The sequence below is a fragment of the Sceloporus occidentalis genome, unplaced genomic scaffold, assembly GCF_023333645.1.
Source record: "Sceloporus occidentalis isolate IW3139 unplaced genomic scaffold, rSceOcc1.0.p SCAF_5, whole genome shotgun sequence".
Lineage (NCBI taxonomy): Eukaryota > Metazoa > Chordata > Lepidosauria > Squamata > Phrynosomatidae > Sceloporus > Sceloporus occidentalis.
The window spans coordinates 37,740,226-37,767,194 of record NW_028316985.1 but is presented as its reverse complement, the minus strand read 5'-3'; the positions used below and the strand labels follow the sequence as shown (position 1 = coordinate 37,767,194).

The window sequence follows — 26,969 nt, the reverse complement described above, 5'->3', positions numbered from 1 at the left end:
TGAGGGAGTGTGTTCCACTGTCATTGTTACCCACCTACATGAGCAGGGGAGCCAGGGTTTACACTAGGAGGTGTAGGCCCAACCAGGTGATACCACTGCCTCCCAAACATCTGCCTTTGGGCAGAAACAGGCTGTGATGTTTGCCTGTTTCCATTTAAAAGCTGAAGTTCAGTGGAAGAGATGATCCGAGTGGAGCAAGGCTCAGATGGAGAAGAAAAAAGGCCTCAGAGGGTTTTTTAAAATTAAATTTTAAATTTTTAAAAATATTTATTATTATTTTTTTAAAAAAAATTAAACACATCATATCTTACCAAATTTTCACTTTAACTACATGCAACTATGTACACGTAAATACATTCAGGTTGTGTGTATGATATTGTAATTTAAATGTATAATTTTAATTTTGCTAGTTGTTCATGTCACAACTATTGCTATTACATTCAGTGATATACAGGAAATACAATTTCTGAGTAACATTAGTACAAAAAACATTACTAAGGTTTCTGTATAGTATGGGAGGAGGTAAATGGAGAGGTGACACCAACCCTAGTGACACCACTGAGGGGAGACCCTAGTAACTAGTTTTTACACCTATGTCTTTATTTACTTTGAAAGCAATGTGTCTGAAGAAGATGGGAAACTTCCACATGAATAGAAAGCTCTCATTTTCAGGCATGCTGTTTTCCCTATGAGAAGCATAATGACACAAAGATTAGTGTTCCCTTTCATACATGTTGAAGAAAGTGAAGTGAGAAATGCCTGAATTAGACCTCAGATAAATAAATACTTGTGATGAGCAGAACATGGATAAGGCATGAGACATTACACTTGTATAAAGATACTACCAATGACTTTATGCTGAATATACCTCTCTATAGGACAAGCTGAATTATAGAAAAGTAGAACAACGAACAGAATGATAACTGTGTGCCTATAACTCACTCCAAAACTGACCAAGGTCCAAAACAGACTGCAGAAATAATCCAGTCTGAGATCATTTTAAATGCCCTGACTCAGTGATACGGAATCCAGGGAATTGTAATTTATTGTGGCACCAGAGTTCTCTGACAGATAAGGCTAAATGTCTCACAAAACTACAGTTCTCAGAATTCCCTAGCATTGAGCCAAGCAGTTAAAGTAGTCTCAAACTGGATTATTTCTGCAGTCTGTTTTGGACCCAAATCTTCCTCACTTACCTCAGAATTGCAGTAGCAGCTTTCATTGCTTCACCTGCTACTTCAAGAACAGGAGAATTTACAGCTTCCAGAAGAATATTAATGGCATCTCTAAAGAGAGCATTATTTGTAAACAGTTTTATTTCTACTGGCTGCCTAAAGAGAAGAAATATTAAAAATATTTAAAGAATAGCCACCTATAGAAAAAAAATCCTGATTTACATTATACAGCCTTTTAAATCACTCTCAATATCAGCTCACCAGCATCAGAAATAAAAATCCTAACTGCACCGTGCCATTGTTTTCAGCTTCAAGTAACAAGATTAAGAACCAAGAAAGTAAAACATACCATACATGAACATCATAACGACTTTCATTACTAATCGTCAGGCTCACTCTGTGCCTGCTAAATCCTTTAAGTACTACTTCGGTATGCATTAGAAACCAAACAGATGGATTCCTAACCTACAATCCCTGTTCATAGTTACCTATAGCATGTCTTATAAACAAAACATGTTACATATGAAACAGATATATATGTATGTGTTTTGAACCAGATCCATCGAATATCTAATATGGTTTGCTAACATTTATGTGCATAATGACAAAAAGTCACTGCATATGTGAAAGGTCCACAGATTTCCTAACAAGGGTTTTGTGGCACTGCTCATCATGTACAGCATTCTGGTATCAAGGACTCTGTCAGAATCTCTGAGGGAGAGAGAAGGCTGGCCCAGTTCCATCAGGGGCTAGCCTGAAGAAAGAGGCTCCTCCCTCCCTAACTGTCATCTTTTGGCCTCTGAGGGAGAGAGAAGGCTGGCCCAGTACCATCAGGGGCTAGCCTGAAGAAAGAGGCTCCTCCCTCCCCAACTGTCATCGTTCAGCCTCTGAGGGAGAGAGTAGGCTGGCCCAGTTCCATCAGGGGCTAGCCTGAAGAAGAAGAGCCCTCCCTCCGGTCCATCTGCCTTGGTCCAGGCCTCAGAGGGAGAGAAGAATGCTGGACCTGATTCCCTCCCCCCTCACCATTCCCTTCTCCTTTTGTGTCGTGTCTTTTAGATTGTAAGCCTGTGGGCAGGGAACTGTCTGTTATCCCCTCTATTGTAAACCGCTTGGATTCCCAGTGATTGGGCGGTATATAAATAAAACCTATTATTATTATTATTATGCATTTTTAATAAGAAAAAAGTAGTGTTTTTAAAAAAACACATAAGTAGGTGCTATCTGTACATAACTGGGCATATGGCTATGAGTGAAGGATACAGTTTTTTGCACTTAACAGCAATATAGTCATATATGCTGTAATTTCACTTTGAGAATATGATTAAATGGTAACAGCTCCAATTAAGATCTGTGTAATTGTTCAAGATCTTGCTAAGAATCATGCATTCCCCCCCCCCCCCCAAGATGTTATTGGACTGCATCTCTCAAACTCAATACTGGATATGCTGGTTAGGGATGATGTAAAGTACAGTTTAACTAAGCCTGGGAAGGCCACATTATTTCTACTGCTTCACTAACTGCTTTATGAGTTAAAAAGAGGTAAGAAACACTCCTTGCAGAAACTGCCAAGGTTTCATTTCAGTGCTTGTATGAAATAAATCCACAAATCCACTTTGATTACATGGAAAGCAAAGGCAAACAATAATTAACTAAACTGCAAATTTATTGTTAAGACTAAACATTGGTGAGAAATGCAGCATAGTAATTATTCCAAGATACAACATGTTAGTCTTGAAAATCCGTATGCAAAGGGATCTTGTAACACCTCTGAGACTAATTGAAAGGGATAAGTTGGTAGCATGAGCTTTCATAGACTTGAGTCTCTGAGGAAGCAGGCTCAAGTCTATGAAAGTTCATAGTGAACTATGTACATTCTCTCCTGAACATATATATTATTTTCTTCTAAAACTTCTGCTCCCATGCACATTTTACCACAAATTTCTTTAAATAATATAATATCTTCAAATTAAAAATTAAAGTCACTCACCTTTTCAATATTTCAGTGAAAAGCAGAAGTCCCTGCTTTTGTAATTCTGTATTATTAAGAAGCAAGATTTCTTTCAGACTCCTCAAAATTGGTTCAATCCCTAGAACAAGAAACCAACTGAAATTAAATTCTGTAATCAACATGTGAAAATCCATGATAGTGAATACTCGCAAATGGGGCAATTTAGGCCTGGAACATATGGGCAAAAAAAGCAGCTTCCAGCTACTTTGGGGGCATGGTGTTTAATGAAGCACACCCCCAAAGCAGCTGGAGGCCGCACTCTGATCTAAAGGACCAGATCAAAAGGGAGTTGGTTTAAATCAACTTCTGGCAGTGCCGCTTGGGCCCGCAGGCAATGGCCCGCTCTAACCCAATCACAGCCAGAGGCTTTTCTTTCCTGGCCATCTGCTCCACATCATAGAAACTATAGAGTTTTGATTGAAAGAAGACCTGAATGGGGCTTCCTTGCAAGTTACATATAGAACTGCACTGTAAAACAGTATCTAAGAAAAATAATTCTGTTTAGAGAGCTCCGATATGTCAGTACTGTATATGAAAGGAAAGAAATAAAATTATGGTTACGTACTTCCAAATTACAACCCTTACATTTTGCTGACGTAAACTTTTCAAAATCAGCTAGAAACAAAAAATTAAATGCTGGTTACATTTAGTGCTATGTGAGAGCAACAACAACAAATTTTTATCTATAAAAAAATTCTCATGATCAAAACACTCCTAGTTTATTTGCAAAGTCTTCATTAGCAAAGTTCCTGTGTGTGTGTGTGTTTGTGTGTGCCTTCAAGTCACCTGTTGACTTATGGCAATCCCATGAATTTCATAGGGTTTTCTTAGTGAGAAATATTCAAGGGTTTTGCCACTTCCTTCTCATGAAATATAGCCTGCAGCACCTGGTATTCATCAGCAGTCTCCCATCCAGGTACTAACCAGAGCTGAACCCACTTCAGCTTCCAAGATCAGATGTCGTCTGGTGCCTTTAGGGTACTGACCATGTTAATTTAATATTTGCTCCTTGCCAATGGAACCCAATATAAATTATTGTTTCTACTTAAAAGAACTGAGAGATCTAGGGTGAATTGACTTTAATTAGTCAGATCTTGTTCCCCATTATGGCATGGATTGGAACAAGACTTTAATTACCGGTTTTGTGGTTGGTTAGCTCCCCTCAAGTTGACTTCAACTCATGATGAGCCTATGTATGAGACATCTCCAAGTCCCTTTGTCCTCAACTACTCTACTCAAGTCCTGCAGGCTCAGGGTTGTAGACTCCTTGACTCAGTCTGGCCAACTAGCATGTGGTCTACCAATTTTTACTGCCCTTCACCTTTCCTAGTATTATTGTTTTTTCTAATGAGTCATTCCTTCTTATGATGTGGCCGAAGTACGACTGCCTCAATTTAGTCATCATGATCTACAGGGAGAGTTCTGTTGAAGGACCCATTTGTGTGTGTGTGTTGGGTTTTTGTTGTTGTTGTTTTGGTCTGTCCAAAGTATCCCCAGCACTTTTCTCCAGCACCACATCTCAAATGAGTTGATTTTCAGCTTCCTTCATTATCCAGCTCTTACATCCATACATGGTGATGGGGAATACAATGCCTTGGACGATGCTAACCTGAGTGTTCAGCTTTATGTCTTTGCATTTCAGGATCTTGTCTAGTTCTTTCACAGCTGCCCTGTCCAGTCCTAATATTTTTCTGATTTTCTGGCTGCAATCTCAGTTCTGATCAATTGTTGATCCTAAGTAGGGGAAATCTTTAACTATTTCAATTTCCTTGTGATCTAGGTTGAATTTATATAAGTCTACCATGGGTATTATTTTTGTTTTCTTAATGTTCAGCATTAAGCCTGCCTTTGCACTTTCTTTTTTAGTAACTGTTCCAAGTCTTTGTAGTTTTCTGCTAGTAGTATGGTGTCATCTGCATATTTAAGATTGTTGATTTTCCTTCCTCCAGTCTTCTTCATCCGAATCTAAATCTGCTATGCATGAAATTTTCTGGATACAAGTTGAACAAGTAGAGTGATAGGAAGCACCTTTGCCTGACCCCCTTGCAAACTGGAAACCATTCTGTTTCTTTGCATTTTCTTTTACAGTTGCCTCCTGTCCTGAGTATAGGTTATGCATCAGAAAAATTAAGTGTAGTGGCACTCCCTTTACTTTAAGAGCAATCCATAGTTTTTCATGATCTATGCAATCAAAGTCTTTGCTGTAATTTATAAACATGCTGATTTTCTTTTGGAATTCCCTGGTGCACTCCATTATCAATTGTATGTTTGTAATGTGATCCCTAGTGCCTCTTCCTTTCCTGAACCCAGCTTTCACCTCTGGAATTTCTCTATGTATGGTAGGTGTCTTTGCTGCAGAATTTTGAGCATGACTTTGCTCACATGGGAGGTTAATGTAATGGTCCTTTAGTTGCTGCAATCTTCCGTGTCTTCTTTTTTGTGGAGGGGAATGTATATTGATCATTTCCAATCTGTTAGCCACTGTTTTGTTTTTCACATTTGTTGGCAGGTTTTAGTTAAAACTAAAGTTGATTCTTTTACTACATTTTTTCAAACAGAGAAAGGCTGTTATTTTGCTATTCAAATAAAAAGCTTTCCAAGTAGCGAAAGGGAAGTAGCAATTAAAGTCTTCCTACAAAACAAGGAAGATAAACTGACTAATTAGATAGCAACATCATCAATCTCTCACCATTCTGATCAGGACTCAATTAATTAGCTCCATAGCAAAAGCTTTTGACTAAAGGAACTATAATTTCTAAATCACATGTTCATAAACTTGATTACCTAAATGCTGTTGAGCTTCAACTTTCAGCATGACCAATGACCAGTGATTTTGGAAATGTAACCTAAAATCTGGGGACCCAAGCTGGGAACCACTGTTTTAAAGTTTGGTGCAGCAGATATCACAGTCAACAGTCATCCTGCAATGGAGGAACTAAGTCTCTCTCTGTTCACACCACAGATCAGTGAAAGCAATAGCAAGTACATTTCTATATCATTTATCAGTGCACTTAAGCACTCTCTAAGCAGTTTACAAAGTGTAGGCTATAAAACATCCTAAAATATACAGATTTACAAAATCATCATCTGGATTCTCTAGATGCTTCCACAGCTCTTAGTACTACTAATCAAAGGATATTATACAGCTACTCTGTCTTTTTCTCCTTAAAGTATTTTATTGTGGAAAAGTAAAAGATAGGCAAAGCAGTGGGAAAACACAGGAGAATTAGAAGTGAAAAACAAAATATTGATTCCCCACCCCCACAAAAATATGTGAATCATGTCAGAAGTTTACAGGATAGAAGCTTTATGGAAAGCGCCTTCTGTAAAAAAACAAATTAACAGAAAGTGGCAATTTCAGAGAAAACAACTAATGTGCAGGTGCTGAATAATCTAACAGTAATTTTGTCAGGCTATGGAAAGTGGAGATTTACCATAAACAGTGTGGCACTTGGAAAAGAAAAGCTGTTCCTCAGTCAGAAGCAGTAGGCAGCAATAAATTGACCAGATGAGAATTTCACTCATGCAGAAGAGACACTCAAACAGGAACTCTGCAAGCAAGCACAAAAATAAATTCATCCTAGCATCAGCTGAGCCCAGCAAAACTACTTCCCAGTGGAGGGGAAAAAATAAAAATAAAAACAGAAAGAAGTGTTGTTTTAAAACTCTGCAACATATCCTGTAACCTATCAAACCTGGTTGTTTGCTTATAGTAACTCCACTAAATTAAAAAAGAAACACAGTTTTCATCTCATAACACCTGGTAAAATATAAATGTTTTGAGAATAAGAGCTGAGATTCAGAACTCACGATAGAAACAAATCTAAATTAATGAGCTGAGAAACAGAGAGAAGTATTCCAAGGACACTTTTGGTAGGAGTTCCAAAGGAGGCTTGAACAGAGCCATGTTGGGTCCACATCATTCAAATGTGCTGAAGAGAATAAAATATTAAATCACTTACTATAAGGTTCATTCTTTCATCTCAATGACCACATAGTAGAATGGGAAAAGGCGCAGAAGAGGACCAAAATGATCAAGAGGCTAAAGTAATTCCCCACAAGGAAATATGTAATTGTTTAGTACTGCTAAAGTTACTGGGAGGTGGAAAGCATAAGCAGAGACATAACAGAGTATATTTGTCCCTCCATATTTGCTAGGGTTAGGGACACAAGACCCCCGTGAATATGGAAAAACTGCAAAAAACAAAAACACCATGGTTTTACCTGAAAGAATACCTCTCTAGGAATCTCTAGGTCCTCCAGTGCAACTTTGTGATCAACATCCAACAGACACTGACCACAGAACTGCGCTGGAGGAGCTACAAATGACTAGTAGAGTATTCTCTCTAGGAATCTCTAAGTCTTTCAGTGCAACTTTTAGTTAAAGTTGACCATAGAGTTGTACTGAAGGACCTAGAGATTCCTAGAGAGAACATATTTATCAAATCCATGAATAATCAAATCCACAAATATCAAAGCTGCAAATATGGAGGGATGTGTGTATATAAAATTATACCTAGTGAGAAGTGACTAGATTAATACTAGAATTTGGGTTAAAGTGTGGAATTTACCACTACAAGACACAATGATAGCCACCAACTTGGACAGCTTTGAAAGGTGATTAAACATAATAATGAAGGATAAGGCTATCAGCACCAATTACTCATGACAGGCCTATATTACCTTTAATATTAGAGACAGCATATCTTTGAATAACAGCTATTATGAAAAACAAGTGGGAGGTGCTATTGAGTTTATGTCCTGCTTATTGGCTTGAGCATCCAGTTGGTTAACATGTGAAGAGAATGATAGAGAGGTCTTTCACCTCATCCATCATATTCTGTTGTTAAGAGCCATGCTCTATGGGATGGTTGTGTAATTGTGGGATCTAGCACAACTCCACTGACATATATTTACATCACATTACAAATGTGCAACATTAGCCATCAATTTTGGAAGGAACAACTCAGCCTTTCCACTACAAGTCGCCACATGTCAAGATCAATTAATTCAGCCCATGCAGCATGAATATGGGTCAGATGGCTCATGCAGTTTAGTGTTTAGTGCAGCAATACAGAACTGCTCCTTCATGCACACATCTCACAACTAATTGTGCTACTGCAAAGGCCTTGAAAGTGGGTGATAATTTGGTTTTGATTTTTTTAGGCAGTGCAGAACATATTCTGAACACTTCATTGACAACAACTGCAAAGAATAAGTTCGTTACTTTGGAATGAGTGCCTCATCCCTTGTGGTAACTTTGAATCACAGATTGTGCTTCAGTGACTGAATACAGCCCTAAGATTTAGACTGCTAAAATATAATTCTCTTATACGTAAGATTTGAAGTTTAACTTCTAATGTATTATTGATTTATACTAAAGCAACACAATTACTGCTATAGGTATTCCAAATATGGCTTTGAAATAAAATTTCATGGTAACCTACATGATAATCCAGAGGCATATAACAAGTAGCACACTCTGGTTATTTTTATTACCTGGAATATCTGCATGAATAAAGGCAGGAGCATATTTTCCTGGAGAATGCACAAGTACCGCAGATATACATTGAGCACTTGCTACCTGTAATATCTCATCTCTTGACAATAATAGCTATAGAGAAAAATAAGAATTGGTATTAAAGAAAATTCCTAACAGTAATTTACTCCATCAAGTGCATTAGGAAAAAGATTCATACCATCATAATTTAAAAAATAAACATCACAGATATTAAAATGGAGGTTTTTTAAAAAAAATTTCAGGACAAGATTGAAATAGCATTAAAATAATCCCTAGAGTATGAATAAATATTACAAATGAAATAACTGTGTGTGCTGTAGTTAGATTAATAATTATAAGAAATATATTCTCCCTTACTCACTGTATCGTGAATGTGATTCCATGTAATATGAGGCTTTCCCACCTACTCTTTCTATAATACATTCAGTCATAATACAGAGTTCCAAAACACACTGTGGAAATAATCCAGTTTGAGACCACTTTAACTGCTCTGGCTCAGTGCTAGGGAATCCTGGGAACTGTAATTTATTGTGGCACCAGAGTTCTCTGATAGAGAAGGCCAAATGTCTCACAAAACTACAGTTCTCAGAATTCCCTAGCATCGAGCCAGGGCAGTTAAAGTGGTCTCAAAATGGATTATTTCTATGTGTTTTGGACCAGAATTTTAATTTTTTGTCCTATAGAACATATTCACTAATTACTTTTTAGGGAGATACAGCAAAGCCAAAAAAATAAATAAATTAGTATATTTAGAATTAGAGAGCCAGCATGGTGTAGTAGTTTCAGCACTGGACTATGACTCCAAAGACAACGGTTCGAATCCCAGCCACAGAAACCCACTGGGTGATCTTGGGAAAGTCACATTCTCTCAGCCTCAGAGAAAGGTAAAGACAACCCCCCTCTGAACAAATCTTGGCAAGAAAACCCCTTCATAGGGTCACTGTAAGTTAGAAACAAAGGCACACAACAACAATACTTGGAATCAGCTCAGCTCATCTTAATGGTAAATTAAACTATATGCTTTTATCCAGCATATATTAGGAGAACAGCTAACTTTATATAGCAGTTACCTTCTTAAGCATTAAAGGTAATGGGCGGTCTCCCTCAAACAACTCAGGGCTTGCAGAATCTGCTCCTTTCCCTGAATTACTCATAATAACAGAAACAAAGTAACCATACTTCAGCAGCTGCTGTAACAAACCTGCAACAGAGCAGAGGAGAGGTGATAAGAAACTGTAACAAATAAGGGATTATAAAGCATTTAAGGGAATACATCATTAGGTTCTGAAATGTCTTCAGGTGCTTTTATTAATATTCCTTACCAAAAGCTTGCAACATAGGTCATTTTTATTTCCATATTATAGATTATGTTTTAGATGGTGAAGTGATGTTGACAAGGAGACAGGCATGCCTAAGGAAAGCCAGGAAATTCATTGTTGCTTTTATCTTGCAGTTCATGTTTTTAGTCATTACTTATACTAGTTCTTCACCAACTAGCTCCTTGTCTGAGAGTCTACAACTTGCTCCCTCCAAATCTCACATTTATTAAGTTGATAACGGAGCAGATAAAAGCTATATTCACAAGGGAAATGTAAAATTAGTTTCTACATTTTCTGTAGTAGATAACAGATAGCCATATATCTAATGTGAGCTAGAAGGATAATACCAGTGCCAATCTGACTCAGAGTAAGAGCATCAGTTCCAGGGTAGTTCAGCTATCTCTATGCATTCAAAGTCTATAAAGTAAATTAAATGCATTTTGTTGTTAACTGCCCTTCAGTCAACTTCATATCATGACAACCCCATGAATAAGACACCTCCAATACCCCCTGTCTTCGCCTGTTCCACTCAGGTCCTGCAGGTTCAGGGCCATGGCCTTGGATTCAGTCTATCCATCTGGTATGCGGTCTTCCTCTGCCCTCCACCTTTCCTAGCATTGTTGTCTTTTCTAGTTAGTCATGCCTTCTCATGTGGCCAAAGTATGACCGCTGCAATTTAGTCATCTTGGCTTCCAGGCTAAGTTCAGGCTTAATCTGTTCTAGGACCAAATTCACTGTCCTTTTGGTCATCCACAGTATCCTCAGCACTGTTCTCCAGCATCACATCTCAAATGAGTTTATTTTCTTTCTATCAGCTTTTCTCACTGTGCAGCTCCCACATCTGTACATGATGATAGGAAATATGATGGCATGGACAAACTGAACTGTAGTGTTTCATTTTATATTTTTGCATTAAGGCTCTTGTCTAGTTATTTCTTAGCTGCACGACCCAGTCCTGGTTTTCTTCAGATTTCTTGACTGCTGCCTCCATTCTGATCAATGATTGATCAAAGGAATGGGAACTATTTAACTATTTTAATTTCCTTGTTCAGTTTGAATTCATGTAAATCCATGTTTATTATTTTTTGTTTTCTTGATGTTCAATGGTAGGCCTACCTTATCACTTTCTTCTTTGATTTTCTCTAGTAATCATTCCAAGTCTTTGCTTTTTTTTCCTGCTAATAGTATAGAGCCTGCCTATCTTAGATTGTTAATGTTCCTTTCTCCAATCTTCATTATTCCTTCTTCCAAATCTAAACCTGCTCTATGTATGTTTTCTGCATATAGGTTGAAACAGACAGGGAGATAGAATGCAGTGTATGTCTAACTTTCTTCCCAACTTGGAACCGATCTGTTTCTCAGTATTCTTTTCTAACAGTAGCCTCCTGTCCTGAATACATTCTCTGCCACAACAAACTATGATTCCCAGAATTTCCTACCATTGAGCCATGGCAGTTAAAGTGGTGTCAAACTGGATTATTTCTGCCATGTGGATGCAGCATGAGCCTCTTCCATTATTATTCAGTAGTCACAGGGCTAAAGCAGTTTAGCAATATTACACTGTTCAAGCATTGGCATCACTTTCAGAACTAATATTCCTCTTTCCTTCACTTTATTTCTGTTGACCATGTGTCCTGAAAACAATAGATGTGTTTACTTGGTGACAGCTATCTTTACTGTTTCCCAGACAATAGAAACCCATAAGCAAGTACAGAAACGTTTCATTTCAAAAAGTACAGTTGGCCTTCCATATCCATGGATTCTTTATCCATGGATTCAAGTATCCATGACTTGAAAATATTCAAAAAAAAAAAATAAATTCCAAAAAAAAGCAAACCTTGATTTTGCTATTGTATATAGAGGGGCCATTTTACTACATCATTGTATTTAATGGGTCTTGAACATCCAGGGATTTTGGTATCCATGCGGGGTCCTGGAACCAAACCCCAGCGGATACCAAGGGCTCACCATACTGGGCTAATTTAAACTAACCTGGGCAATGGGAATGTAAAGTTTTTGGTAATGCCAAGAACTCCTACAAAATACTTTGGAAGGAGTAAAATGTTATATGGATCTCCAAAGTAAATTTGGTTTGTACAGGAACAAAACCTAGTACTTCTAGAGCAGGGGTAGGCAACCTGCAGCCTGCGGGCCGGATGCGGCCCGGCAAGGCCTTGGGACCGGCCCCAGCCCGGTCCTGCCGCCGATTGCCGCCGGAGCCTTTGGCCTATCAGGAGGAGGCGGGCAAGGGGGGGCAGGCGGCGGGCAAGGGGGGCAATTGTCTATAGAAGCCTCCGAAACATGCAGTTATATTAACATCTTTAAAAAATCAGCTAATTTTTTGTGTGACCTCCATTTTTTATAAAAATGTGTCCTCCATTTGAAAATGTTGTCCTACATTTGTCCCAGTTTATTTATTTAATTAATTTTTAAAAGAATTATTTAATTATTTATTTTTTGGCTTCGGCCCCCCCAGTTGTCTGAGGGACAGCAACCCGGCCCCCGGCTCAAAAAGGTTGCCTACCCCTGTTCTAGAGACTTTTTCTCATCTGGAGGTGCCCTCAGTGAGCCTTACCTATACAATTAAGTTGCAGTTCCTTGGTCTGTGCATTCTTCATAGTAGTCAGAAAAAGGTCACACAGCCTCTCTGTGAAATGTACAGACAGCCTCTCTGCAACACTGGGAACAGAATACAGCTTGCCATAAAGATAACATACAGCAGTCTTTATGTTCTCACTGGGGTACATCAAACCAGATGCCAGATGTTCCATGATGTTACATGCAGAAAGTATAAGAAAACATTTGTAAAAGAGGTATCACTTTGAGGGCAGAAGAGACAGCCACCCCACCTTGAATTTCAGAACAGAAAATACTTTGGTTCTCAATACTTAGCAAGTATTCTGACAAACAATTAACTTAATCAATATATTTGTGCTACATGACAAAGACAGCAAAGACACTCTTTTGTTTTTAACAAAAAAGTAAATCGTATCACATTCACTGGTAACATTTATTGTGAGATTTCAAAACTAAAACAGTGCATTTTCTTTAAAGTAGACAGATTGAGACTGCCTTATCTGGAACTCCAAAATCTGAAGTATTCCAAAACTCAAAACTTTTCTCATGAGTAGCTGAAACAGTGACATCTTTGCTTTCTGATGGTTCAGTGTGCATAAACTTTGTTTCATGCACAAAACTATTTAAAATATTGTATAAAATTACCTTCAGGCTATGTGTTTAAGGGCATGTGTGTGCATGTCCCTTCAAGTTGCCAGTCTATATATGGCGACCCCATAAATTTTATAGGGTTTTCTTAGGCATGGAATACAGAGGTGGTTTTCGCCAGTTCCTTCCTCCAAAATATAGCCCTATGGCACCTGGTTTTCATTGGTAGTCTCCCATCCAAGTACTAACCAGAGCCGACCCTGCTTAGCTTCCAAGATCAAAGTGGATCTGGTGCCTTTAAGATATGAAATATAAATAAATTTTGTGTTTACACTTGGGTCCTATTTCCAGAATATCTCATTATGAAAGTACTATATATACAAATACAGTTATTCTGAAATCTGAAAAAAATCTGAAATTCAAAGCACTGATCCTAAGGAAGACTTAACCTATACTGGTTTTTCACCATTTATCCTTAAAAATATCCCAGCACCTTTTTCCACTGACCTCTTATATGACTATCCTTTCTAGTAGAAAACATGCCCATTATCTACCAATATCAGCTACTTCCAAAGACCAAAAGATTAATAAAGAGCTCTTTATTTCCAAATCACCCCCAAATGCAAAGGTTTATCCCCAGATGTACTGCCCTAGTTCCCTACAGTTCTTCTCACTTTTACTACCTCACCTTTAAACTCCTATATCCTTCCTGCCTCCATATACACCCACATGAAACCCAACCTATTGAGCTATGCCAGTGCCACACATTTCACTTTAAGTCTTGTCTTCTACCAAGATATTGTTTTTTTTTTAATTCAAACCCTAAATTCTAAAACATTTAGTAATTTTGTCTTACAAAAATTGTCCATGTTCTGCTTCTATACCCTGTAAAATATACAGTATATTTGCTGAGTACGACTTATGCCTGATCATTCCTCTTCACACAGGCAAACTTAAAAATTTATGAATTTATAAATGAATCATCAATAGCTGCAAAACCCATGTTGTTAAATCATAGTCCTTTAAAATGTTTTTGCTCAAAAGCTAAATAATTACTTCTGCTCAGATAGATTTACAAGACTGACCAAAAATATTGTATATGCTCAACTGTAAATCAACCTCATATATAAGTTGAGGGCAAGTTTTGCGGCCAGATTTATGGATTTTAATATGGTCTGTGGATAAATCAAAGGTAAAACTTAGGGGCATACAAAGGATCTAAAGGATGAAGCAAAGGAAAACAATGTTAAAGAAGTTACAAAATTCCAGCAGACATAACTGTTTGTGCTCACCCTAGAGGCTAGATGGATGGGAGTGGGGGGGGGGGTTAAGGGGTCAGTGCTTCCAGGACAGATCATGCTCTTGCCTTTCACCAGGGGATGGTTCCTATTTTAATACGAGTACAGTACTTACACTGACCCATGGATAGTTTGACTCAGATTTTTTGGTCAATTTTTTGACAAAAATTTCTAAACGTATACATTAGTTTATACAGTAAGAGTGCAGTTGATCTTCTGAATAGTTTCCAAGAGTGTGGCTGAAATTAGGTTTGTTTTAGTCACCTTGTTTTCTGATATAATAATCTTTAGGTGTGTCATGAAAAAGATGCACCTCTCATCTTCTGGAGAGCTCTTAATATCATCACTATACAGTTATGATTCACTTTTAATACTTACTGTGTTCAATAACCAATACCTCAGCAAAACTTGGGATGGCATCTGCCAATTTTCCAAGAAGAATAAATATGGGTAAGCTACCTCTTACAGTGGTTACCTTGTATAACTACGGGGAAGGAGGTATAAAAAAGCAAATCATCAACTGCAAATATTATAAAATAAACTGACAATTCAAGAGACTATTGTTTGAAAAAATATAATACTTGTCTTCTTTGTTTCCCTAAACTGCTAAACTGGGGTTCCCATTATATGCTCTGTGGTGTACTCCTTAATATGGTATGAAATGGCCAATTCACATATGCATACAGTCCATGAAGCTTTCTTGATCAAGGTACAATGATAGCAAGGGGAAATGTATTCTGCAAATAGATATTTTCTATATATATATTTTAAAAATCAAAAAAACACCTTACATACATAACAAATCTCATCTAAACATCTAACATAAAATAAAAATAAATGCCATTGTTGAAGAAAATGTTGTACAGCAGTCAATTATATCATTTCAGGATCATTTTTATACTAGTCAAAGGTATTGTTCCAAATTTGACCATGAGAAGCTGGAGCTTGTTTTCTGGGATCCTTGCTTCATATGACAAATGATAATAAACCAAGTTTCCATAAAAATTTTCATGTCTGTTTTTCCCCCCTATGTTTTGAACTGTGTATTAATTGCTCAGATTAGGCAATGACCCATAATTTTGCATATCATGCAGACATATCCAGTGTTGTCAGTTTTCCACTGGTGTGCTATAACTTGTCTGAATATCATCAGCAACAAAAAATGACCTCTTTATGTTATACAATATAATGATATTTAGGCCTGAGAAAATGTTCAGTAAAGCAAGGTTAAAGGACTACTGTAGATTTGGGTTTGTTTGTTTGTGAAAATACTAAGCAAGTCATATGGAAACAGGAATTTCACCGATGTACTGAACTAGAATTTACATGCCCAGGATTTATAATATCACGACAGGTTTATACTTAAACTAAGCCCAGCAAGGCCAAACTAAGGAAAGTTTTAAAAGCACTACAATGAAGAATAATTACTTTCCCACTGGGATAGTAATTAAAAACTGTGGGTAATAGAAAATGCTCAGTGGGATTAGCCTGCCCAATTACACTCAGTGCACACATGTGAATAGAAATCATGTAGGCCATTTGGACCACTGAGTGAAGAAGGGTATTTTATAACTGGCTACTGTTCCACATATATATTTCCAGTGATACTTCCATGATTGCAGAAAGCTTTCATGAGACTAGCCCACAACCACTTTTTAAAGCTCTGTAATCATGGAACTGCAATAAGGGAAGTATCTGTGAAACAGCAGATCAATTGATACACTTCTCCAGACAAAAGGATTCATGGAAGTCAAGAAAAAAATGTGTCAATGCCATTCATTTGTGTTAATTATTTCTAAATAGTGGAGTGAGGACCATCACTCCAGCCCAACTGTTTGAGAGGAAGCTTGCCTGTGAGAAAGGCACCTTTAAAAGCCAGCTCACAGACCTTTAATAATAATAATAATAATAATAATAATAATAATAATAATAGGTTTTATTTATATACCGCCCAATCACTGGGAATCCGAGCGGTTTACAATAGAGGGGATAACAAACAGTTCCCTGCCCACAGGCTTACAATCTAAAAGACACGATACAAAAGGAGAAGGGAATGGTGAGGGGGGGAGGGAATCAGGTCCAGCATTCTTCTCTCCCTCTGAGGCCTGGACCAAGGCAGATGGACTGGAGGGAGGGCTCTTCTTCTTCAGGCTAGCCCCTGATGGAACTGGGCCAGCCTACTCTCTCCCTCAGAGGCCGAAAGATGACAGTTAGGGAGGGAGGAGCCTCTTTCTTCAGGCTAGCCCCTGATGGAACTGGGCCAGCCTACTCTCTCCCTCTGAGCCCAAGAACAGCACTCCAGCCCAGCTGTTTGAGGGAAGGCTTGCCTGTGAGAGAGGCATCTTTAAAAGCCGACTCACAGACCTTTGAGCCCAGGAACATCACTCCAGCCCAGCTCTTTGAGGGGAGGCATGCCTGTGAGAGAGGCACCTTTAAAAGCTAGCTTACAGACACCTTTAAAAGGCACCTTTAAAAGCCAGCTCACAGACCTTTGAGCCCAGGAACATCACTCCAGCCCAGCTGTTTGAAAGGAAGCTTGCCTGTGAGAGAGGCACCAGTGACATGGCAGTAGTGAAGGGAGGCTGTGGCATATCATTTTTACAATATGGACTCCTTATTTAGCAGAGCCCACAGAGTTCCCCATTTTAGTTGTCCTCATAACATCACCTGCCAGCAGCGGTGGATATTAAGCTAGGGACATGATTCTCCCTACATCATGTATCTTGTGATTTTGAAATGTGGTTTTATTTTTCTTTGTATTTATTATAGTTTTTGCTGTAATCCGCCTTGATTCCTCCGGGAAAAGGTGGAATATAAATAAATTATTATTATTATTATTATAAATGAACAGGCTAATATCACTCATCTATTCTATCAGCCATTTTTAAGTACTACACCATATACAACTTTGTTACATTATAGGAAGAAACTCTGAGAAGGTAAGCTGAAGTGGACCTTTTAATTAGTTTCAGGTATACCACATTACCACAAACATAGAAATAGCCTCATAGAAAAGAATCCTCCAATACAGTACCAACAATAATTTGGAAATGGTGCAAAAAAACCTCTTTCCATCTTCTTGCCTTGATTGCACATCACACCCCAGATTCCTCAGCTTCAAGCAAGAACACATTGGAAGGTGTTGGGGAATAAGCTACTAACCTCTTTCCGGCATTCATCCAGTAAATAGTGCAAGTAGCGATCCAACTTCAGCTCCATTATCAATACCACCAAAACTGAGCATAAGAAAAATAAGCTCATTCTTGATACAGTTTTCATATAGTTCAGTATGTTTTACCATAACTACTGCTGGTATTATTATATAGAGACCTGACACATTCATCCCCAGCCTCACTGTGATCTTTCCAGTCCTTAAACTGCAGAGTCCTTGTGTGGAAGAAGAGATTTGGAAGAAAAAGGCATCCTTTTTCTCTCTGTTTTGTTTAGTGTTACACAACAGACATAATATAATACAAATTAGCTTAACCATGATATATCATATTTCATATAATATACATATGGAAGGAATTAAAAATTCTACTTAGTTAAATCAGAAGCACAACCATCAATTATGCTGTCAGCACACCCCTCTCAGAATCTTCTTTCAGCATTTTGATTAAGGCAAAGGTGCTTTTTCCCAGATACATTTGGATGATTTATCACCTACTATAAGCAATCCATGTACTGGAGCAGGAGCTATTTTTTTTTAAAAAAAAACTATAATTCAGAAACTGTAAATTAACTGCTCAGGTATTCTTGTGATGACTGTTTTAGTTCCTTGGTACCAACTGAGATTTGGTGTCTTGGCACATAATCACTGTCTAATGATCTTATTCCATCTGTTCTACTGAAAAATAAGCTCATGGAAAACCACAGTAAGTACTGCTTGGCTTGGTTAAGAAGAGTGCAGATGGCTGATATAACACTGGAAAATCAATTTCTTGGTAACAAATCAAGCAGATTTCACATGCCACTTCAACAAAAACTGATTGGGATTTAGCCACCAATTCTATTTTCACATATTTAAGTTTGCATTAGGAACATTCATGGCATGTATTATTCACATAACTCAAATTCAAAAACTGGATGTGCTCTTTCAGCTTTTCCTGAGCATAGACGTGTGGAATAACAAAACCCAGCCCCTGCTAATCTGCACAGCTCCTTCCCAATATTAAAAATTAGAGAACTGTTTGAAAAGGAAGATGGAGATAATCTCACACTACTAGAGGAATCCAGACGGGGGGTTACATGACAGGGTCTGCTGTGAGGAATATAATAGGCGGTAAATTATGCAAATATTATTCCGATGCTGATGCATTTGAGGAATGCAAAACTGGGTGAATAGGAAAGACTGACAGGCCTAATCAGTGGATTCTTAACTAATAATTAACCAGTCATGGTATCTGTGTTTTGCCACACAGTGCTGAAATATACATTGAATATATTCAGTGTAACTGAAGTTTTACTTACCGTAACTATTGCTATAGAAAATTTTTATCTTCAAATGTATTTTTCATAACAACACATGAAAACCAGAATCAAGCTACTCTCCAGACAGAACAATCATAAGTATGTTTACCTAGAATAAGGACCACCAGGCTAAATCCAAGGACAATTCCAACTGGAATAGACCAGTTGAGATCCTATGTAAGTGGTGACTAACAAGACCAATTCATTTTAGTCTACTGTTTAATACAGAGGGACAAGCTTTGATTCATGCCAGACAAATCTGATCTCTTTCTTTGATAAAATTACTAGCTTGGTAGATGAAGGGAATGCTGTGGATATAGTATATCTTGATTTCAGTAAGGCCTTTGACAGGTTCCCCATGACATTCTTGCAAACAAGCTTGTAAAATGTGGGCTAGACAAGGCAACTGTTACATGGATTTGTAATTGGTTGACCGGCCGAACCCAAAGGGTGCTCAACAATGGCACCTTTTCATCCTGGAGAGAAGTAATTGTTCAACATCTTTATCAATGATTTGGAGGAAAAAATTGGGGGAATACTTATCAAATTTGCAGATGACACCAAATTAGGAGGAATAGCTAATACTCCAGAGGACAGGATCAAAATTCAAAATGACCTGAATAGACTAGAAAGCTGGGCCACAGCTAACAAAATGAACTTCAACAGAGAGAAATGTAAGGTACTGCACTTAGGGCAAAAAATGAAATGCACAGATATAGGATGGGGGAAACCTGGCTTAAGGAGACAACATGTGAAAGGGATCTAGGAGTCCAAGTAGACCACAAGTTGAACATGAGTCAACAGTGTGATGTGGGAGCTAACAAGGCCAATGTGATTTTAGGCTGCATCAATAGAAGTATAGTGTCTAGGTCAAGGGAAGTAATAATGCCACTATATTCTGCTCTGGTCAGGCCCCACCTGGAATATTGTGTCCAGTTCTGGGCGCCACAATTCAAAAAGGACATTGAGAAACTGGAGCGTGTCCAAAGGAGGGCGACTAAAATGGTGAAGGGTCTGGAAACCTTGCCCTATGAGGAACGCCTTAGGGAGCTGGGGATGTTTAGCCTGGAGAAGAGAAGGTTAAGAGGTGATATGATAGCTCTGTTTAAATATTTGAAGGGATGTCATATTGAGGAGGGAGCAAGCTTGTTTTCTGCTGCTCCAGAGAACAGGACCCGGAACAATGGATGCAAGCTACAGGAAAAGAGATTCCACCTCAACATTAGGAGGAACTTCCTGACAGTAAGGGCTGTTCAACAGTGGAACACACTCCCTCGGAGTGTAGTGGAGTCTCCCTCCTTGGAGGTCTTCAAACCGAGGCTGGATGGCCATCTGTCAGGGATGCTTTGATATGGATTTCCTGCATGGCAGGGGGTTGGACTGGATGGCCCTTGCGGTCTCTTCCAACTCTGATTCTATGATTCCTCTCCATATATTGTTATCAGCCTGAGTCAGCCTTGCTAATGAGGAGGGATGATGAGAATTGCAATTCAACAACTGTCATACCTCCAGAGCATCTTTGGTGCTCTTGAGACAAATATTTAGTTAAGATTATATTAGTCTTTCTATGTATTAGTTTAGAAGGGGAAATAGAGATCTACAGCTTTAAGAAAGACAAGGATTGTGGGAAATCCCAGGGTCTCTTACTGTCTCTCTCCAGCTAGTTTCAGTTGTATAGTAAGATTTCAGCTAAGTCAGACCCGGAGAGAGTATTTTCCTTTGACAAAGATAAGTCCACAAAAGAAGAAAGTCCTCAGAAGAAGAAAGATAGAATCCACCAAGAAGAGAGAGCAAGGTATTTAGGAAGGACTATTGAGAAAACGGAGATCAGTTTCATGTTTTGTGTTTACAACCAGTAAAGCTTTTGAAACTTAAGAAATTTGTGGACAAGTCTTTTGTTCAGGCTGTGTTCCTAAGAGCCAGAGGCCTTACTACACCCAAAGTCCATAGCATCGCTCTTGGGACAAAACAACAACATCTGAAGGTCCCTGAATTTCTCTTAATGGAACTTGCTCTATTAAATAAAGCCTAATGCAAATTTAATTTCAAAATAAATAATTGCTTGCACACACACTAATAGTTAAAGTGTCCCACTTTGTACTTACTTTCAATGGGCAAATCCAGAGCACTGCTGTCTTCCATAGTTTGTAATATCTCTGTAAAATAAATTCATAGATAGGTCAGATTCATGTTCTCGCAAAATAGCAGCAGCAACAACAACCATATTGCGGTTCTAGGAAACAAAACCACAAAGCAAGATGTAAGAATTTGGTGCTATCAATGAGTAATAAATGCATAAAACATCAGCACATACAGTATATTATTTCAAATATTAAAAGTATTTAAAATGCATTAATAATCCTTACAGCATCCCCTTAAAACTGACTGAGAGGTTGGTACTTATTGTGAATGGTCATTCATGATGAAGGAGCAGTCCATTAATTCATGGGTTATTCCCCATGTGCCAACAGAGAAGGTAAGTGTCTGAGTTCTTTCCATTGTGACCATTGAGACTACATCTGTTCCTAACCAGTTTAATTATAAAGCTGTGACCTGACTAACTTAACATAGCCAGCAAAATAACAATTAAAACCCATTTATTTGGGGGAGGGGTGGATTGCTCCTCCTGCCATTCCAGAATGACCATTCATAGTAAGTACCACCATGACATAGTGGTTTGAGAGTTGGGCTATGACTTTGGAGACCACAGTTCAAATCCCCACTCAGCCATGGAAAGTCACGTAAGTGACCTTAGACTAGTTACCCTTGCCCAGCCTCAGAGGGAGACAAAGGAAAAACCTCTCTGAATAAATCTTGCTAAGAAAATCCCATGATAGGGTCACCGTAAGTCAGAAATGACTTGAAAGCAAAACAACAACAAACCAGACTCAATCCACTCACTCATGGGACTTATGCAAAACTCTAATAATTTGGGTGGAAACAAGTACTGTAATATCCTAAGTCACCACTACCTGCAGCACATTTTGACCAAATGCTGCCTGCACCAATCTGTATCTATCCACTTTATAATTCTTTATAAATGTGGTCAGATCTTTCCAACCCACAATACAAATATCTTCCAAAGGTGGTAAAATGCATATGCTGCACTTTTTTTTATTTATATACCGCTATTCCAAAGATCATAGCGGTGAACAGCAAGTAAGCTAATTAGCAAGTAAGCTAATTTGCCCCCAACAGTCTGGGTACTCATTTTAGCGACCTCGGAAGGATGCAAGCCTGAGTCGAGCTTGGGCCCTTTTGCTGGTCTTGAACTCGCAACCTTGTGGTTTTGAGTGAATGGCTGCAGTACAGGCATTTAACCACTGCGCCACCAGGGCACTTGTTGCCACTGCCATTATTGTTGCCACTGCCACCATAGTGGTATGCAGGCAAACATTTTATGGACTCTGTTTCTTAGCATAATCATAACAAAGGTAAAACCAGGCCTTTATCCACGTTGCAATTACTACTTTCAAAGCCTTGTGGCCTAATATTCAGGGATGGAAAAAGACAAACAAAGCTTCAATAAACGTAATCTGCAACATTTTCCTCCAAAATACATCTGTCTGGTGTTAGAGGCCCACCTCACTACAAAGAGAGGGAAAGCTAAGTACATTAAATACATTTATAACATCTAATTTAGCACTCATAATTTGTAAATTCACCCAGTATACAAAACAAACACTGTAGATTGAAATGGCAATCAAGCAGGATAATATTCCTCTAAATCTGTGACATTCACAAAGTATATATGATTATCTCTTACCAAACAAAGTTGTTATGAAATGAGCGCATACTCTTTCATCTTGTGCACACAGTGGGATGACCAGTTGTGCGTTCCGAGACAGAACTTCTTGAAGGCAGAAGAGCACATGCTTCTTGCGTACTTGCTAAAAGTTAGAAAAGGTAAATTACACCCATTATTTATTAAAAGGAGAGCTAGCATGATGTAGGAGTTTGAGTGTTGGACCAAAACTCTGGGAGACCAGCGTGTGAATGCCTGCGTGGACATGGAAACTCAGGTCCAAAACACACTGTAAAAATCACCCACTTTGAGACCGCTTTAACTGTCCTGGCTCAATGTTGGGGAATTCTGGGAACCGTAGCTGTGGGAGACACTGAGCCTTCTCTGTCGGAGCTCTAGTACCACAATACACTACAAGACACAGGATTCCAAGGACTGAGCCAAGGCAGTTAAAGCGGTCCCAAACTGGATTATTTCTGCAATGTGTTTTGGATCTCAGTGGGTGACTGTGGGCAAGCCACACACGCTCAGCTTCTGAGGAAGGCACTGGCAATTCTCCTCTGAGCAAATCTTACTGAAAAATTCATGATAGGTGGTTCACCTTACGGTTTACCATAAGTCGGAAATGATTAAAAGGCACACAAGAACAATGTATTAATATAAGCAAAGTTTAAACCTTCATGTAAATGTTTCTCTGTAAATTTGTACATCCCCTCTGTTTCTTTTGGAAAGTTTTTTCAAAAGGGATTTGCCACTGTCATCCTCTGAGGCTGAGAGACTGTGATTTGCCTAAGGTCATCCAGTGGGGTTTCATGGCTGAATGGAGATTCAAACCCTGAAATCACTTCACAAACCTATGTTTTCCATTACATCTTTAGCATAATTCTATACTCACCACATCCAGGGTTGGAAAAATTATTTTTGACCTATAACAGAACCACTGACCACTTTGATATACGTTTCTGGGAGTTACAGTCCAAAATAAGTTTTTCAATATCTGCTCTTCCTTACTGTAAACAAAGACAAATAACTCTGTCCCTTCTTCAATTTGTGCCTCTTCCTCCACAGAGGAATCTACATAGTTATCTCCTTGGATCTTTACAAAAAGGAGAGCAAGGAGCTGCTTTATTATTCTTTTTAAAGAACCTTGTGTGTATATTGATTTTCAGATGTATTTTAAGTAATGTTGTTGTGTGTCTTCAAGTGATTTCTGACTACTGGTGAATTTAAGGAGAAGCTATTGTGGGGTCTTCTGGGGCTGAGAGTGTGTAACTCACCCAAAGCCACCCAGGGAGTTTCTATGGCTGAACAGGGAATTGAACCCTGGTCTCCAGGACCTTAACCCTCACATTGGCTATATATATATATATATATATATAGAGAGAGAGAGAGAGAGAGAGAGAGAGAGAATGTGTATGAGAGCCAGCATAGTGTAGAGTTTGAGTGTTGAACTATGACTACTCAGCCAACCCCCATGATAGGCTGCCATGAGTCAGAAATGACTTGAAGGCAGACAACAACATACATACATACATACATATAATACATTTATAAACATTTATAGTTTATAAATATGCTCTACATTTAAAATAATTTTATGTAAAAATAAACATTTAGATAATTTAAAAATAAATAAAACATCCTAACTTGCAGATATAACAAACCCCAAAATGAGGCAAGTCACTGCAGTGAACAGATGTCCTAACTGAAAAGGAGGACAAAGGACCGCAAAATTTAGGGCATTACAAAGTAAAAGATAAAAACATTCATATAAATATACATTCATGCTTCTTAGTCATGCTCAAAAGGAAGGACACTGTGAAACTCCTGGACAGAAGGCTGAAATGGGGGACATGTCCTGGAAAAGGGAAATCTCTGGTCACCCTGAGTTAAAAACACAAATATAAATGTAAATTCTCGATTTTGCTCCTGCTCAAAAATGGAGACATTTTGAAATGTGTAAATTTACAGCGCTTCATAAATAAAGGTTAATAATAATAATAATAATAATAATTCCTCCTGGACAGAAGGTTGAAATGCAGGAGTTGCTTTGGAAAAGGAGAATCTGGTCATCGTGAGCTAAAAACACTCGTGTAAATATAAATTCATGCTTCTTAGCCATGCTCAGAATGGAGGACACTGTGGAATTCCTCCTGGACAGAAGGTTGAAATGGGGGACATGAGCTGGAAAAGAAGGACCTCTGGTCACTCTGTACCAATCATCTGCACTGCAGAACTAATCCGGTTTGAAGGCGCTTTAACTGCCATGGCTCCATGGTATGGAATTCTGGGAATGGTCGTTTGTTGGGGCACCTCTGCCCCAACCTCTGGTGCCCCAACAAACGACCATTCCCAGAATTCCATACCATGGAGCCATGGCAGTTAAAGCGACTTCAAACCGGATTAGTTCTGCAGTGCAGACGCAGGAGGGGGAACGGGGTGGCAGCGGGTGAGGACCCACCGAAACCCCGTCCTCTTTCAGCGTCTCAAGGGCGCAAGCCAAGCACAAGGGCGAAGGCAAGCCCTCCAGGAGCCAGCGAGGGTCGTGCCGAGGATGGAACCGCTCGCAAACCAGAGGCTCCGCTGAGGAGAAAGAAGAGGAGGCCGCCGCCATTACAGCGCCGCCTCGCCTCAGGCAGCTCCTGACTGAATTTGGCGGCCTAGATTTGCGCATGCGCTCTGGGCCTAGTGGTCAGAAAGTGGTCAGAGCTGACTGTGAGGCCTAAGTCCCCTAAAGGCCCCTGGTTGGGAGGCAGCCATTACATACATGTATAAGGGTAATGAAATGTGGGGCGTTACAAAACAAAAGCTACACACACACACACACACACACACTCCTATACATTCATGCTTCTTAGTCCAAAATGGAGGGCCCTTTGGAATTCCTCCTGGACAGAAGGCCAAAATGGAGGTAAAGGTAAAGGGGGCTATCTGGTCACCCTGAGCTAAAAGACAGTCATATAAATATAAATACATGCTTCTCAGCCATTTTGGAATTCCTATTGGACAGAAGGTTGAAATGGAGGACATGTCCTGAAAAGAAGAATCTCTGGTCACTAAAACCACTCGCATAAATTTAAATACATGCTTCTTAGTCATGCTCAAAATAGAGGACATTTTGGAATTCTTCCTGGACAGAAGGCTCAAATGAAGGGCATGTCCTGGAATAGGGTGAACAGATGCCCTCCTTTTCCTGGACATGTCCTCCATTTCAATTTTCTGTACAGGAGGAATTCCAAAATGTTCTCCATTTTGAGCATGGCTAAGAAGCCCATTGAGTAGCACCAGGTTGGCTCTTCGCCTTTGAGAAATGCTTCTACTTGGCAGCTTAGCCAAGTTGTAAATAGGAGGCTCGGATGGGTTGTCTTTGTTGTTGTTGTGCCTTCAAGTCCTTTCTGACTTATGGCAACCCTATAGGCAAACCTATCACGGGATTTTCTTGGCACAATTCCTCCATCCTCTGAGGCTGAGAGAGTGTGATTTGCCCAAGCTCACCCAGTGGGTTTACGTAGCTGAGCTGTGATCCGAACCTTGGTCTCCAGAGCAGACTTCAGTTTACTTCTTTAGAAGCATTGTTGTTGTTGTTGTCTTTTTATATTCCAAAGGAAGGGGATTCCCCCCCCCCCACTGTTCAATGGAAACTTGATCTCCGCCTTTGCCACCACCCAGCTCTAGAGGTCTCATCATCATCATCATCATGTCTAGATCAAGGGAAGTAATAGTGCAACTCTATTCTGCTTTGGTCAGGCCTCACCTGGAATATTGTGTCCAGTTCTGGGCACCACAATTCAAAAAGGATGTGGAGAAACTGGAGTGTGTCCAAAGGAGGGCAACTAAAATGGTGAAGGGTCTGGAAACCATGCTCTATGAAGAAAGACTCAGGGAACTGGGGGTGTTTAGCCTGGAGAAGAGAAGGTTAAGAGGTGATATGATAGCCCTGTTTAAATATTTGAGGGGATGTCATATTGAGGAGGGAGCAAGCTTTTTTTCTGTTGCTCCAGAGACAATGGATGCAAACTGCAGGAAAAGAGATTCCACCTCAACATTAGGAGGAACTTCCTGAGAGTAAGGGCTGTTCGACAGTGGAACAAACTCCCTCGGAGTGTAGTGGAGTCTCCTTCTTTGGAGGTCTTTAAGCAGAGGCTGGATGGCCATCTGTTGGGGATGCTTTGATTGAGAGTTCCTGCATGGCAGGGAATTGGACTGGATCTACGATTCTACCCCACCATGAGCCTTGAGAAGAGACAGAAAAGTTGTTGTTGTTGTTG

General features: G+C 39.1%; 1 protein-coding gene across 2 annotated transcripts in view; it reads right to left on the bottom strand.

Moving 5' to 3' along the window:
• Positions 1–25,331, bottom strand: part of MEI1 (meiotic double-stranded break formation protein 1) — a 59,577-nt gene extending 34,246 nt beyond the window's left edge. For both annotated transcript variants that reach the window (XM_089523733.1, XM_089523734.1), the window contains exons 1-11: positions 25,163–25,331; positions 22,723–22,846; positions 21,062–21,112; positions 17,649–17,722; positions 14,865–14,970; positions 12,599–12,802; positions 9,775–9,905; positions 8,683–8,797; positions 6,618–6,734; positions 3,163–3,262; positions 1,197–1,331 (exon numbers count right to left, since the gene is read on the bottom strand). In XM_089523733.1, the coding sequence (XP_089379859.1) occupies positions 1,197–1,331; positions 3,163–3,262; positions 6,618–6,734; positions 8,683–8,797; positions 9,775–9,905; positions 12,599–12,802; positions 14,865–14,970; positions 17,649–17,722; positions 21,062–21,112; positions 22,723–22,846; positions 25,163–25,315 (1,310 nt within the window). In that variant the 5' untranslated portion in view covers positions 25,316–25,331. The remainder of the gene's footprint in view (positions 1–1,196; positions 1,332–3,162; positions 3,263–6,617; positions 6,735–8,682; positions 8,798–9,774; positions 9,906–12,598; positions 12,803–14,864; positions 14,971–17,648; positions 17,723–21,061; positions 21,113–22,722; positions 22,847–25,162) is intronic.
• Between the last annotated feature and the right edge of the window lie 1,638 nt (positions 25,332–26,969).